The 16,309-nt window shown below is 46.1% G+C and overlaps 1 protein-coding gene across 3 annotated transcripts; it reads left to right on the top strand.

Moving 5' to 3' along the window:
- Positions 1-1,178: 1,178 nt before the first annotated feature.
- LOC148656953 (uncharacterized) lies at positions 1,179-14,699 on the top strand. 3 transcript variants are annotated; one of them, XM_088644316.1, is made up of 8 exons: positions 1,179-1,796; positions 2,740-2,915; positions 3,027-3,188; positions 4,820-5,180; positions 6,211-6,337; positions 8,134-8,333; positions 13,792-13,865; positions 14,310-14,699. In XM_088644316.1, exons 1-8 carry the CDS (start codon positions 1,605-1,607, stop codon positions 14,371-14,373), a joined length of 1,356 nt encoding a protein of 451 aa, XP_088500442.1. In that variant the 5' UTR covers positions 1,179-1,604; the 3' UTR covers positions 14,374-14,699. The 3 variants fall into 3 exon arrangements, with proteins under 3 accessions (XP_088500442.1, XP_088500443.1, XP_088500444.1); XM_088644317.1 differs by having other exon boundaries at positions 1,181-1,796; positions 3,105-3,188; XM_088644318.1 differs by lacking the exon at positions 3,027-3,188 and having other exon boundaries at positions 1,187-1,796.
- The last annotated feature ends 1,610 nt before the right edge of the window (positions 14,700-16,309 follow it).

Raw genomic sequence — 16,309 nt, 5'->3', positions numbered from 1 at the left:
AAACAGCGGGAGTACTGATTGGCTAAGCCAGCCTTCCGTCACCGCCCAAAAGATCACGTGCAATAGGAAAGTCGAAGCTGCGCTGTATGGTCACATGAGTAGGGAGGGCTGATGTGAAAAACCTGGGGACTATTACACGAAGCAGGTTTAACTAAATCAGGATTTTCTCAAAATTAGCCAGACTGAATTAATCCGGAAACTGACCGCAGGACTTCTCAATTTTTACGAAGGCAAATCGGTGAACTGGAATTACTGCTCTTCATGGAAAACTAGTAGGATTAGATCTGTTGTAGCAAAGAGGAGCTACTGGATACTGTAGCCACTGCAAAAGCCAGGGAAGACGTCGCAGACAAATTGAATGTGGAAGTTAATTAGTTAATTACGAAATCCAGTCAGATATCTCAGGATAAAACAAACTATACAAATTATGCGAGTTCGCACGTATTGGCATTATATAACATAACTTACTATATGGCATTGAAGTGCAGTATTGTAATACTGTAACTTCAGTATTAGTATTACTATATTATTATATAGTATTAGTATTGTAATACTGTACAGCAGTAATTTCTCCATGTACAGTAGCTGGAGCACGATGGAGGATCTGGCAGCAGGGCGAGACGAAATACAGGAATAGCGTCCACAGTGGTCCTGTACGGTGTAGACCAGTCCCCTGAGTGACACTGTTCCCTAATGTAAGCCCACAAGAAGAAGCGTGAGCAGAGCAAGACTGGAGGAGGAGGAGGAATCATCTTCATCCTCAAAACAACGAAGAACGTATTCCTTTATTGGGATATTGTTATATTACTGAGATACTGTCTTTTCTCGGCGTCATGTGGTGAGAATCTGGTAGTATACAGTAAGTCAGGCTTCCCCCCAAGTTGCAGAAGGTCTTAAACCAGGTAAAAATGTGACCTAATTGAAAAAAAAAAAGAAAAAATGAATCCTAAATAAATTTGATCACTGTTTCTCTGGATAGTCAGGTCTGTCTGTGTCCAGTTTCTATGACCAGGCTGTGGTCACTCAGTCTGTCCTCACTGGGCAGCCAGGTCTGTCTGTGCCACCCAGTATCTCTTTTTGTGCCCTGTGATCAGAGGAAAAGGCAAGGAGAACCGAGAGGATGGTGCAGTACCTGTGATCATTCAGATGAGATGAGTGAGATTAATACAGTCAGCATTAATACAGACACTCCAGTACATTAACACTGCACTGAGAGAGAGGGGTTAATACAGTACAGACACACTGACAGGACACTACAGGACATTAACACTGCACTGAGAGAGAGGGGTTAATACAGTCCAGACACACTGACTGGACACTACAGGACATTAACACTGCACTGAGAGAGAGGGGTGGTGCTTTGTTTTAAGTTAGAAAGATCACAGGAGAGGGAGGAGACAGAGGGAGTGAAACTGCTGGAGGATGTTCCACAACATTTTTGGAGACTAGACTTTCGAGAGAGAGAGGGAAGTAGAGAGCAGAGAGATTTTACAGGTCACAGACTCACCAGAGGCTGGGAGAGTGTGGGTCAGCAGTGGTCATGCAGTCCTGGCCACACGGGTTGAGCAGCTGAGAGATCAGGGTCAGTGCGTCTCTGTGCCTGGATGTCCAGACCGGACACATTGAGTGTCGTCCAGGCCATGCTCTTGCGAGTGTCCTTCAGAGAGCTGTCCTGGACGAGCCCGCGGGACAGCCAGCAACAGGTGGGACAGCTGTCTGTGGCTCCGCTCCGCGAGGAGAGGACTGGGGTGGCGGCGGAGGGGAATCCCGGCATTCCCAGCGCTCCAGAGAGACAGGTGAGAGACGGGGACAGTGTGTGTGTGAGTGTGTGTCATCCTGCTGCATCTGTCTTTCAGGCCCTCTCCAGATTTCAGACTGGACACCCAGAGACAGGAGAGAGACAGGCAGCACAGGCTGTAGACAGACAAGTACACCTGAGATACAGACAGCACAGGCTGTAGACAGACAGGTACACCTGAGATACAGACAGCACAGGCTGCAGACAGACAGGTACACCTGAGAGACAGACAGCACAGGCTGCAGACAGACAGGTACACCTGAGAGACAGACAGCACAGGCTGCAGACAGACAGGTACACCTGAGAGACAGGTACAACTGAGAGACAGCACAGACTGCAGACAGATGGGTACACCTGGGAGAGAGACAGCACAGAGTGCAGACAGACAAGTACACCTGAGAGACAGACAGCACAGGCTGTAGACAGACGGGTACACCCAGGAGAGAGACAGCACATACTGCAGTTAAGACAGGTACACCTGAGAGAGAGACAGCAGAGGCTGCAGTTAGATGTGCAGACAGGATGAAGAGAGCACAGACTCTGATTCCAGAGCAGCAGCATCTTATCTGTAATGTAGTGACCAAGCTCATACAGGCTAAACGACATCTCGTTAGGAAGTTCTATTCAGTTTAATTACTGAGTCTCTTTATTTAATTACTACACCAGGGGCCTGGGGCTGGAATGCTGGATTTCTGCAAATGTCAGAGACACATGTCAAGCTCCAGCATCAGCAAGTCCTGTAGGAGCAGAACTCCAGCTGCACTCTGTATCCATGCCTTTCTAATTGTTTCTCCTTGTTGTTGACAGGAAATAGATCAAAACTGAATTGTTAGCAATTGAGCAAGGTAACAATAAACCAATGAGGTGCCATGGAAGGTTATCAGATTTGAACATCAATTTGGTCTTTGAGATCATAAATGTGTAACAATTTCCTTTGATAGCTTGGTCGCACGCTCCACCCCCTGCTGGAGAAAATGCCACACACCTTCCCTCTGCCAATCGGGGCAGAGAGTCACAATGACCTCGTGGCTAAGAAGGCGGAGCCGAGCGCCAGCACAGGGGTCCAGGCTCCGCCTACACAGGAGGGGCAGAGGGGTGGTGACCTGGGACACAGCAGGTAAGGAGTGTCAGGTCAGTCATGCACTACACCTGCAGAAATGCAACCGGACCAGTTTCCAAACCCTGTCGCCAGCATTTTTCATTTTCTCTGTCATGAAACCATTTTCAGCTTCCTGTGGACCCAATGTGAAAGAAGGATTTACCAACTCTGTGGCACCTGTCCATTTTTTTTATCTTGCTCGCACAGAGAGACAATTGATATTGAAACATCCCCTCGAGAAGCAGGAAATGTATTTTGCCGTCAAGCAAAATCCTGGCCTCTTGCTATGACGTAAGATTTATTTTCTCTTTTCACACAAGAATGAAATATCACAACACGTTCTCAAGGGTCAGTACACTCACAGGACTGTAAGAGTCTAGAGCCTGTGACTGGGCTGTGTCAGTACACTCACAGGGCTGTAAGAGTCTAGAGCCTGTGACTGGGCTGTGTCAGTACACTCACAGGGCTGTAAGAGTCTAGAGCCCTGTGACTGGGCTGTGTCAGTACACTCACAGGTCTATAAGAGTCTAGAGCCTGTGACTGGGCTGTGTCAGTACACTCACAGGACTATAAGAGTCTAGAGCCTGTGACTGGGCTGTGTCAGTACACTCACAGGACTGTAAGAGTCTAGAGCCTGTGACTGGGCTGTGTCAGTACACTCACAGGTCTATAAGAGTCTAGAGCCTGTGACTGGGCTGTGTCAGCACACTCACAGGACTGTAAGAGTCTAGAGCCTGTGAGTGGACTGTGTCAGTACACTCACAGGTCTATAAGAGTCTAGAGCCTGTGACTGGGCTGTGTCAGTACACTCACAGGACTGTAAGAGTCTAGAGGCTGTGACTGGGCTGTGTCAGTACACTCACAGGACTGTAAGAGTCTAGAGCCTGTGACTGGGCTGTGTCAGTACACTCACAGGTCTATAAGAGTCTAGAGCCTGTGACTGGGCTGTGTCAGTACACTCACAGGGCTGTAAGAGTCTAGAGCCTGTGACTGGGCTGTGTCAGTACACTCACAGGACTGTAAGAGTCTAGAGCCCCGTGACTGGGCTGTGTCAGTACACTCACAGGACTATAAGAGTCTAGAGCCTGTGACTGGGCTGTGTCAGTACACTCACAGGTCTATAAGAGTCTAGAGCCTGTGACTGGGCTGTGTCAGTACACTCACAGGACTGTAAGAGTCTAGAGCCTGTGACTGGGCTGTGTCAGTACACTCACAGGGCTGTAAGAGTCTAGAGCCTGTGACTGGGCTGTGTCAGTACACTCACAGGACTGTAAGAGTCTAGAGCCCTGTGACTGGACTGTGTCAGTACACTCACAGGACTGTAAGAGTCTAGAGCTTGTGACTGGGCTGTGTCAGTACACCCACAGGACTGTAAGAGTCTAGAGCCTGTGACTGGGCTGTGTCAGTACACCCACAGGACTGTAAGAGTCTACAGCCTGTGACTGGGCTGTGTCAGTACACTCACAGGACTATAAGAGTCTAGAGCCTGTGACTGGGCTGTGTCAGTACACTCACAGGACTATAAGAGTCTAGAGCCTGTGACTGGGCTGTGTCAGTACACTCACAGGACTATAAGAGTCTAGAGCCCTGTGACTGGGCTGTGTCAGTACACTCACAGGACTATAAGAGTCTAGAGCCTGTGACTGGGCTGTGTCAGTACACTCACAGGACTATAAGAGTCTAGAGCCTGTGACTGGGCTGTGTCAGTACACTCACAGGACTATAAGAGTCTAGAGCCTGTGACTGGGCTGTGTCAGTACACTCACAGGACTATAAGAGTCTAGAGCCTGTGACTGGGCTGTGTCAGTACACTCACAGGACTATAAGAGTCTAGAGCCCTGTGACTGGACTGTGTCAGTACACTCACAGGACTATAAGAGTCTAGAACCCTGTCTCAGTCACTTATTTATTATATTTTACAGGGACAGCAGCAGTTTTGAAACTCTTGTCCCCGGCCTTGACTTTCATGCTAAGATTTTTACTGGATCTGAAAACACCAGGCTCTGTTCGGGATCTCAAAGCTGCCCCACTGGGGTATCCGGGTTTGGACCTGAGGCCCTGGAGAGCAGTCAATCTCAGGACGGTGTGTTGCATGAGGTGTTAATAATGAGCAGTCCACGGGACCGTCCAGAGGGGCAGTGCGACATTCTGAACACCAGTAGTGGGGAGAGCTTTCAGGAGAGGAGTATCTGTGAGCCAGTGGAGGCCTACTGGGCGACAGAGACTGAGCAGTCCAACATCCCCAAGGAGGAACTGCAGCCCCTCGACTTCTCCTGCATTCAGGTCACCTAAACACTGCTGTTAACCCCTCTCTCTCAGTGCAGTGTTAATGTCCTGTAGTGTCCATTCAGTGTGTCTGGACTGTATTAACCCCTCTCTCTCAGTGCAGTGTTAATGTACTGGAGTGTCCAGTCAGTGTGTCTGGACTGTATTAACCCCTCTCTCTCTCTCAGTGCAGTGTTAATGTCCTGTAGTGTCCAGTCAGTTTGTCTGGACTGTATTAACCCCTCTCTCTCAGTGCAGTGTTAATGTACTGGAGTGTCCAGTCAGTGTGTCTGGACTGTATTAACCCCTCTCTCTCAGTGCAGCGTTAATGTCCTGTAGTGTCCAGTCAGTGTGTCTGGACTGTATTAACCCCTCTCTCTCAGTGCAGCGTTAATGTCCTGTAGTGTCCAGTCAGTGTGTCTGGACTTTATTAACCCCTCTCTCTCAGTGCAGCGTTAATGTACTGGAGTGTCCAGTCAGTGTGTCTGGACTGTATTAACCCTTCTCTCTCAGTGCAGTGTTAATGTCCTGTAGTGTCCAGTCAGTGTGTCTGGACTGTATTAACCCCTCTCTCTCAGTGCAGTGTTAATGTCCTGTAGTGTCCAGTCAGTGTGTCTGGACTGTATTAACCCTTCTCTCTCAGTGCAGTGTTAATGTCCTGTAGTGTCCAGTCAGTGTGTCTGAACTGTATTAACCCCTCTCTCTCAGTGCAGTGTTAATGTCCTGTAGTGTCCAGTCAGTGTGTCTGGACTGTATTAACCCCTCTCTCTCAGTGCAGTGTTAATGTCCTGTAGTGTCCAGTCAGTGTGTCTGGACTGTATTAACCCCTCTCTCTCAGTGCAGTGTTAATGTCCTGTAGTGTCCAGTCAGTGTGTCTGGACTGTATTAACCCCTCTATTTAATTTGTGTTGTTATATTCTAGTTCAGCTTAATGACTGTATGTCTCTCGTTGATTTGATTTGCCCTAATATCTTGGTCCACGTTTCCAGAGGTTAAATGTGAATGGATGTTGATGTCTTCTCTCACCCCCGCGCTCTCTCTGCTGCAGTCTGCGGAGGTTCTGAACAGCAGTCCCTGGGTGGAAAGGGCTCGTCTGAACCGAAGGAGAGCGCACCGTCCAGCCGGTTTCAGAGAGAAGGACGATGACGCATACTGGATGTACAGAGACACCACAGGTACCAGACAGCACTGCTGGGCAGGGTGTCGGTCAGTCAGGGTACGGGCTGGGGCCGTGGTCAGAGTGCTGGTCAGGGGGAAAGTCTGGCTATCTGTGTGTGTATTGATCAGGGTATCGGTGAGTGTATGATCAAGATATCGGTGAGTGTATTGATCAGGGTATGGGTGAGTGTATTGGTCAGGGTATAGGTGAGTGTATTGGTCAGGGTATCTGAGTGTATTGATCAGGGTATGGGTGAGTGTATTGGTCAGGGTATCGGTGAGTGTATTGATCAGGGTATCAGTGAGTGTATTGATCAGGGTATCGGTGAGTGTATGATCAAGATATCGGTGAGTGTATTGGTCAGGGTATGGGTGAGTGTATTGGTCAGGGTATCTGAGTGTATTGATCAGGGTATCGGTGAGTGTATGATCAAGATATCGGTGAGTGTATTGATCAGGGTATGGGTGAGTGTATTGGTCAGGGTATCTGAGTGTATTGATCAGGGTATGGGTGAGTGTATTGGTCAGGGTATCGGTGAGTGTATGATCAAGATATCGGTGAGTGTATTGGTCAGGGTATGGGTGAGTGTATTGGTCAGGGTATCTGAGTGTATTGATCAGGGTATGGGTGAGTGTATTGGTCAGGGTATGGGTGAGTGTATTGGTCAGGGTATCTGAGTGTATTGATCAGGGTATGGGTGAGTGTATTGGTCAGGGTATGGGTGAGTGTATTGGTCAGGGTATGGGTGAGTGTATTGGTCAGGGTATCGGTGAGTGTATTGGTCAGGGTATCTGAGTGTATTGGTCAGGGTATCTGAGTGTATTGGTCAGGGTATGGGTGAGTGTATTGGTCAGGGTATGGGTGAGTGTATTGGTCAGGGTATGGGTGAGTGTATTGGTCAGGGTATGGGTGAGTGTATTGGTCAGGGTATGGGTGAGTGTATTGGTCAGGGTATCTGAGTGTATTGGTCAGGGTATCGGTGAGTGTATTGGTCAGGGTATCTGAGTGTATTGATCAGGGTATGGGTGAGTGTATTGGTCAGGGTATGGGTGAGTGTATTGGTCAGGGTATGGGTGAGTGTATTGATCAGGGTATGGGTGAGTGTATTGGTCAGGGTATGGGTGAGTGTATTGGTCAGGGTATCGGTGAGTGTATTGGTCAGGGTATCTGAGTGTATTGGTCAGGGTATCGGTGAGTGTATTGGTCAGGGTATCGGTGAGTGTATTGGTCAGGGTATCGGTGAGTGTATTGATCAGGGTATGGGTGAGTGTATTGGTCAGGGTATCTGAGTGTATTGGTCAGGGTATGGGTGAGTGTATTGGTCAGGGTATCGGTGAGTGTATTGGTCAGGGTATCGGTGAGTGTATTGGTCAGGGTATGGGTGAGTGTATTGGTCAGGGTATGGGTGAGTGTATTGGTCAGGGTATGGGTGAGTGTATTGGTCAGGGTATGGGTGAGTGTATTGGTCAGGGTATCTGAGTGTATTGATCAGGGTATGGGTGAGTGTATTGGTCAGGGTATGGGTGAGTGTATTGGTCAGGGTATGGGTGAGTGTATTGGTCAGGGTATGGGTGAGTGTATTGGTCAGGGTATGGGTGAGTGTATTGGTCAGGGTATGGGTGAGTGTATTGGTTGAGGGTATTGGTTAGGGTGTAGTTCGGCATATTGGTCAGGTATTGGTCTGGGTGTTGGTGAGGGCATAAGACAGGGTGTCAGTATATCAGGATATGAGATGATGTTTTCATGTGTTAGTGTGTCAGAGTAGTGTTAATGTAATGATTTGTTCAGTGGGTGTCTCTCTTTGTCTTCCAGCACCAGTTTTTGAGATAGAGACATCAGATGAAGAAATGTCAGAGGATGAGGATAAAATGACACAGTGGAGGAAGGGGATATTGTATAAAATCCGTCGTTCACGGCTCCTGGCTCACATTCCTACTGACACCTCCAGCTCCTCTTCCACACTGCAGCAGGACACAGCTAGAGCTGGACACACTGATATTCTTCCAAAGAAGGTAAAATACCTGTGAATTAAGCGTGTCTGTACTGTATTAACCCCTCTCTCTCTCAGTGCAGTGTTAATGTCCTGTAGTGTCCAGTCAGTGTGTCTGTACTGTATTAACCCCTCTCTCTCTCAGTGCAGTGTTAATGTCCTGTAGTGTCCAGTCAGTGTGTCTGGACTGTATTAACCCCTCTCTCTCAGTGCAGTGTTAATGTCCTGGAGTGTCCAGTCGGTGTGTCTGGACTGTATTAACCCCTCTCTCTCAGTGCAGTGTTAATGTCCTGTAGTGTCCAGTCAGTGTGTCTGGACTGTATTAACCCCTCTCTCTCTCAGTGCAGTGTTAATGTCCTGTAGTGTCCAGTCAGTGTGTCTGGACTGTATTAACCCCTCTCTCTCAGTGCAGTGTTAATGTCCTGTAGTGTCCAGTCAGTGTGTCTGGACTGTATTAACCCCTCTCTCTCAGTGCAGTGTTAATGTACTGTAGTGTCCAGTCAGTGTGTCTGGACTGTATTAACCCCTCTCTCTCAGTGCAGTGTTAATGTCCTGTAGTGTCCAGTCAGTGTGTCTGGACTGTATTAACCCCTCTCTCTCAGTGCAGTGTTAATGTCCTGTAGTGTCCAGTCAGTGTGTCTGGACTGTATAAACCCCTCTCTCTCGGTGCAGTGTTAATGTCCTGTAGTGTCCAGTCAGTGGGTTTGGACTGTATTAACCCCTCTCTCTCAGTGCAGTGTTAATGTCCTGTAGTGTCCAGTCAGTGTGTCTGGACTGTATTAACCCCTCTCTCTCAGTGCAGTGTTAATGTACTGTAGTGTCCAGTCAGTGTGTCTGTACTGTATTAACCCCTCTCTCTCAGTGCAGTGTTAATGTCCTGTAGTGTCCAGTCAGTGTGTCTGGACTGTATTAACCCCTCTCTCTCAGTGCAGTGTTAATGTACTGTAGTGTCCAGCAGGGGCATAGCCAGGAATTGATTTTGGGTGTGGCTTTCCAAAAGTGGGTGGCTGGGCTCTAACTGACCGTCCTGCTAGCATAGGGGCACCCCTCCTATTTACAATGCAATCCTCAAGGTGTATAATCAAACAGCAGAATTAGTGGAAACTCATACTGTATATACATACTGTCTCTCTCACGCTATTGTGCCACTGCGGACACACACACAAAAACAACCAGTGCCTACCTCTGTTGTGAGGTTTCGGTCTTCTAGACCAGACGCAGGCATCGGGGCTTGGAATTGAATATGGCGATAATCTCGTCACTGTCGAAGAGTCGGCAAATTCCCGTTCAAATGACAGCTAGTTTGCAAAGGTCTTGCATATAAGGAAGCTAAAGAAAACTGCAAGAGCTCATTTTCACTTGTTGCTTGTAACAGTTCTAAGGATTTCGTATGCCTGCTTTAAGATTGTTCAGTAGTTTTACGAGTTACTCTGAAGTTAATATTTTATTGCAAAACGCAATGAAGACAGTGCAAAACGCAAGATTCAAAATCCGTCCGAAATATTGTATTTAAAATACCATGCAGGGTTTCCCTTGAGCTTCGTGAAGTTGGCCCCCCTACAGACAGCACAAACGATGAAACCCACCTCATTCGTTTGTGCCGGTGAAAGTACCGTTGGTGCTGCTTTCGTTCCCGAGATATAGCGCCTTGTTTTTCCGGTGATCACGTGACTATGCGGGTGCCTTTGACCTCCAGTGACCCCGTCTGCCGAGTTCAAGCGTCTGTTACCGGTGCGAGAGTAACAGTTCTGAACTTTGTTCCTCTGTGTGCCCGGGTGGGGGTACGGCGGTAGATTTTGCATTTAATATCAGTGTCTTCTGTGCGTTTGTGTGAGCAGGAAAATTAAATTTGTCACGAATATCACATACCGTAATCATACCGTACACCCAGAGTTGCGGGTGTAGTCTCAAAAAGCGAACACTAGCAAACAGTTGCATGTTCTTACCAAGAGGCTTTAACAAGCACGTCTTAATGCTTCGTAGCGGTCTGCTTTTTTAAAACCCTGAAGAAGTGAGCAGTTTCTCACTGTCTCCTTCTTAAATAAACACGCGCACCAAGGGACGTGTAAAGATTCGACTCGTCTGTCGAGCCACGAGTTCAAAAAGTCTTGAATCTGCAACTTTAGAACAAAAAGACCACTGTTGTGGGGTGGATGGTCCATTATATATATTTCCTTTATTAATTCAATCCAATCATTCATTGCTGGTAGATCTGTGAGAAGCCACTTTCTTGTTACAGCTTTCTTCCCTGCTGATATAAGAATTCCAAACAAATATTCGTCACTTCCCTTCCAAACAAAATCCAGTTTACCGAAATATAAAGCCTCAAATGTAAAGGGTACATTCCTTTCAAATATAGTTTCCAGGGCCTCATGTAACTCCTTCCAGAAAAGCTTTATTTTAGGGCAGTTCCAGAATATATGCCGATGATCACCTTGGTCTCCACACTCTCTCCAACACTTCGAGATTTCCTCCGTATGGTGCGCCTTCTGACTCGGAGTAATGAAAAATCGAACAATGTTTTTTCAGCAAAACTCTCTCCATAAACGAGTTAGTACATCTCCATTGAAATTCACAATTTTAAGCCACTCTTCATTCGAAATTCGAACTTCACTTTCTTTCACCCATTATCTTTTATATACTCTGTAGAATATGATTTCTTTTCCATGAAACTTTTATATAATCTAGATATAATACCTTCACCTAATTCTGGTTTGTAGGCTTCTGTTACTATTTTCACTACCCCATCATTAACAATATCTAAGTCTCCCCTTATAATCTCCTTTATAAATAGTGGCGCATTTGAAGATATCTATAAAAATCTGAATTCTCCAAATTATGTCTCTCCTTCAAATACTGAAAACTTTGTAAATGATTCTTATCCATTATATTACAAAATGCAGTTATTCCTTTTGTAGTTTGTGTACTCCTTTCATTGGTGAAGAGACACCAGTTTCCAAATTACCGCTGGTACAACACGAGAGACCATATTCACATTTTAAGGTATTGGTTTCAAGATCGCTATAATTTAAGAATAAAAAACAAAATTGAAAGCACGAGCATAATAATATAACGATCATAGACTTTACATTTCTATTCATTTTTGGACAAGTACAAAGCAGAAAGTGTTTCCCCTACCTAAAATATACGATTAAAATTGTCCAAATACCGTGTATTCATTACAGAAAGCAGCGGAGACAGTTATATTGCAAATAAAAATGTATTTATTTCGAAGAGCACGGGACATTGCGAATCAATAAAACGTTAAAAAGACGTTAAAAAATAAGCCGATGTAGTTATTTTGCAAATTAGTAAAGCATTTTAAAACTAGATTCTCACTGACACAGTAAACAAGCCCATCCACCTGGCGCAGCTAGCTCTCAGCTCTCAGACCCGTGATTGGCTAAACCCCCGAACAGTTTGGGTGAAGAGTGAGAATCGACACTCTGATTGGGTAAAGCGCCACAGCGGAAGTTCTGTGTGTACCGTGTGTGCTGTATGAGCACGCTGGATATACAGTAACACACGCATTGGTTTCCAATTACTGATCAAACTAAGAGAAGTGGCACTGAGGTCAAAACTGAATAGCAGACAAAGAATGTCATGGCATCCACAGCGCGTTCACGACTCCGATAGCATGTCACGATAGGAGTGCGCGCATCACCAGCACATCGCGATACCCACTGCGACTGGCGCATCACTGTCCATATATCGCAATATGACATACCCTGACAAAAGCCCCCACCCCCATGTCACGACACTGAGTCCACATATCGCGATATAACAGACACCCCCGCGCCCATGTCGCGACATGAATCCCATATATCGCGATATGAAATACCCCGAAAAAATGCCCCTCCCCCATGTCGCGACATGAAGCCCGTTTATCGCGATATGAAATACCCCGACAAAATGCCCCGCCCCCATGTCGCGACACGAAGTCCCTATATCGCGATATGAAATACCCCAACAAAAATGCCCCACCCCCATGTCACGACATGAAGCCCGTATATCGCGATATGAAATACCCCGACAAAATGCCCCGCCCCCATGTCGCGACATGAAGTCCCTATATCGCGATATGAAATACCCCGAAAAAATGCCCCGCCCCTATGTCGCGACATGAAGCCCATATATCGCGATATGAAATACGCCGACAAAATGCCCCGCCCCCATGTCACGACATGAAGCCCTATATCGCGATATGAAATACCCCGACAAAATGCCCCGCCCTCATGTCACGACATGAAGCCCATATATCGCGATATGAAATACCCCGACAAAATGCCCCACCCCCATGTCACGACATGGAATCCATATGTTGCGATAGGACATTGCGACACGTCTTATCTGGGTATATCATATCCTGATATGAGATCTTTGTTGCGACAGCGGTGCCAGGGTGGCATGGAAACAAGGCGCCAGTTGTGATATACATTGCCGCGATATACTGTACATGGGGTCCCTATCATGACATGCTGCGGAGCTCTTGTCCCGATGGTATGCACAGTTATGCGTTTGGCAACAGCGTGTCACGGTAGGGAAAGAAAGGAAAACGTGCCTTAGAAACTAAAAACCATAGATCTGACAATCACAGTGATTTTACATACATTACAACCACAGGTTTATGTCATAGATAGTTAACTTGTCGGCATCCGTCATGTCTTAGTATCTAAGGAGGCTGATATGTTTATGGATATTGATTGTCTTTTAAAATGTTAAGGGTACGAGCGAAACTGTAACAGAGCGCTTGAACTCGGCAGACGGGGTCACTGGAGGTCAAAGTCGCCGTGCATGGTCACGTGATCGCCGGAAAAACAAGGCTGTAGCACTGTACAGTAACAAATGAGACCGGTTTGGTTTTAAACTTGTATGAAGCCCACGAAATTAGTATTCTATTTTCGATGCCAAAAGACACCTAATTTGGAAAATCGTAACTTCCCACAAGACTTAACACTGAATTGGTATAGTCGCACTACAGCGCTAACCAATTCATCGTACCTTTAATTGCAAGAATGGTTTGCTAACAAAAGCGTCAAGTACATACTTGGGATGTATTTTAGCTCTGTAAACGTCGTTCGCTTATAAATACTGCAGGGTAATTAGAGGCGATTAGTTCAACTTGAACTGTAAAATGCACATTCGCATCTGTCAACAATACAGCGAACCAATAGAAAACCACATACATTGAAAAAAGTCTAACACGTAACGTTAAAAAGCAAATCGTGTAACGGAAACATCTTAAATTACTTTGGACTGATTGCGTAGCCCTAAGATCAATGGCTACCGTGGCTACACCCCTGGTGTCCAGTCAGTGTGTCTGGACTGTATTAACCCCTCTCTCTCAGTGCAGTGTTAATGTCCTGGAGTGTCCAGTCAGTGTGTCTGTACTGTATTAACCCCTCTCTCAGTGCAGTGTTAATGTCCTGGAGTGTCCAGTCAGTGTGTCTGTACTGTGTTAACTCCTCTCTCTTTCTCAGAGGAAAATTATGAATCCCATTCAGACATCACGATCACCAGTGAAGTCAGCTTTGCTGTCAAGGAGGGAGAAGGGGTGAGAGATTTTGACAATGTTGGAATTTTCTTACAAAACAGCATATGTTGCTTTAGGTGTGATGTGTCTAAATTGTTTATGAAACATCTCAGTTATAAACGCAGTGTTTGATACTAAATCCTGGAAAAATTGACTCAGAGTCAAAGAACACCATAGACTAAAAGTTCCACAGACTCACATAAATGGCCTCACAGGCCGCTTTGCACACAGAATAATACACACATAGACTTGTAAATAACCAGAGACTCACACAAACCTGCAGACAGCTTCAAAGACATACAGACTCACAGACGTACATACAGACTCATGAACAGATAGACAGGCTTGCAGGACGAGCTCATAGGCAGACTCTCGGAGACAAGCCTGGGACCTGGCTCTCAGAAATAGGCTGAAAGCACACAGCTGACCCCTGACCCCTGACCCCTTCCCTGCCTGTGTTTTCAGATCCAGCTCCCATTGTCCCAAATGGATCCAAGTGCAAAAACAGAAGAGGAAAAGGAAACCGTAGAAGAAATAATGCTTTTATTTAATAACACAGACAGGACATTTTCAGATATGACACAGAGCAAGGAGCACCACCTGGTCTGCAGTGATCTCCTTCTGTTTATATTGCTGCATTAAGTTACTGAAAGACTGTGAGCAAGACCAAACTTTAAAACGCCTTGGGAATTCTCTCCCAGCATGGATGAGTTTTGTGTCTAGGTTGTAGAAAAGTTTGTCCATGTTTTGAAACTGTAGTTCAGAATACTTCCAGAAAGGGATCTCCCAGCAGGCAATTGTTTTAAAATGGACTAATGTTTGGAATAAACATGGAATAAAATGGAATCATTTCAATACAGTACCCCAGATATCACTGAGTGGACCCTGTAGGTCAGTGCTTTCTGAAAGGAGAAGCCTAAATTTAAGTAGGTAGCTGCATCAGCAAATGTAGGCTGCAAGAAATAAATGATTTTTTCATATTGAAAAGAAAAGACACAATGTTTCGGCTGTGGAGCTGTCTTCAGGCACACCTGAAGAAGGTTCCACAGCCAAAACGTATCTCTTTTCTTTTCACCATTTACTTGTTCCTTTGAAACCTAAATTGGACTATCCAAGCCAGTAACAAGCTGCAAGTAAATCTGATGTACATTAAGAGCAGAGATGGAATATTGGTCAACATGTTATAGAGATGCCTCTAGAAACAGTCAAGGGAAGAGCACTCAGGGTCATTCTCATATTAAAGTTCCACACTAACAGACTGAAGGAACTGGGTCTCTTTAGTCTCAAGGGAGTGTCCCAAACTGACAGGCTGAAGAAACTGAGTCTCTTTAGTCTGAAGGGAGTGTCCCACACTGATAGGGAGAAGCAGCTGAGTCTCTTTAATCTGGAACCGACAAGACTATGAGGGATCTGAGCCTAGTGTTCAGAAGTGTTGAAGTCATCGACAAAGTCAACACTGTGCCAGGGCCAGATGAACCTGTTGGTGGCTCTAGGCAAACAAAGGGTCTATACAAATACATTTTAACCCCCACAGATGTGAACGCTGGTAATACAATTAATTAAACCACATTTGTGATGGTTTGGCTGTCAGTGTTGAGCTGATGGATTAATAGTGTAGCTGAACGCTCTTACAACACCTCTCACTCCAGCTGACATGAACACCAGCAACGGGCCTGACCTACCTGCTGAAAGGTTACAGCCAAGTGGAATCTGTCCCGCTGTTAATGAGAAAGTAAACCTGATCCACATCTGAAACACTACAGTGATAGTTAACACGGCAGCTTTCTTTCTCGATCTTGTCCTGCGAGCTCGACAGTCCCCGTTTCCGAGCCCAGGGGGCACGGTGGTCTGCGGAGTGACACAGTCGCGCACGGTCCCTGGCCACGTCTCTGAGCGTCGGGGCGAAGGGCTGTTTTAAATGCTCTGCGGCCTTAAGAACGTTTCCCAAACATTGAACTGCATTAAACATTTCTTCTGTTCCTCCTGTAAACTGGGAAGCTGGGAACAATATAGCGCCCAGATCCCCTGGAAATAAAAAGACCCTGGACAAGGTACTTTCACTGTTGTAACAGGACTGTTCTACTGCACTGGGACTGTAGCTCCTATTGTAACAGGACTGCTCTACTGTACTGGGACTGTAGCTCCTATTGTAACAGACTGTTCTACTGCACTGGGACTGTAGCTCCTATTGTAACAGACTGTTCTACTGCACTGGGACTGTAGCTCCTATTGTAACTGGACTGTTCTACTGTACTGGGACTGTAGCTCCTATTGTAGCAGACTGTTCTACTGTACTGGGACTGTAGCTCCTATTGTAACAGGACTGTTCTACTGTATTGGGACTGTAGCTCCTATTGTAACAGGACTGTTCTACTGCACTGGGACTGTATTGAAACATTGAGAAATGTTTTGAACTGAGGGACTTAATTAATCGAGTTTCTCTGAATGGATTTCTGTTTACTTAA

This window comes from Lepisosteus platostomus, chromosome 8 (assembly GCF_059453375.1).
Source record: "Lepisosteus platostomus isolate fLepPlt1 chromosome 8, fLepPlt1.hap1, whole genome shotgun sequence".
NCBI classification, from domain to species: domain Eukaryota; kingdom Metazoa; phylum Chordata; class Actinopteri; order Semionotiformes; family Lepisosteidae; genus Lepisosteus; species Lepisosteus platostomus.
Note: the sequence above shows the minus strand (reverse complement) of the source record. Positions and strands in the feature narration are given on the sequence as shown.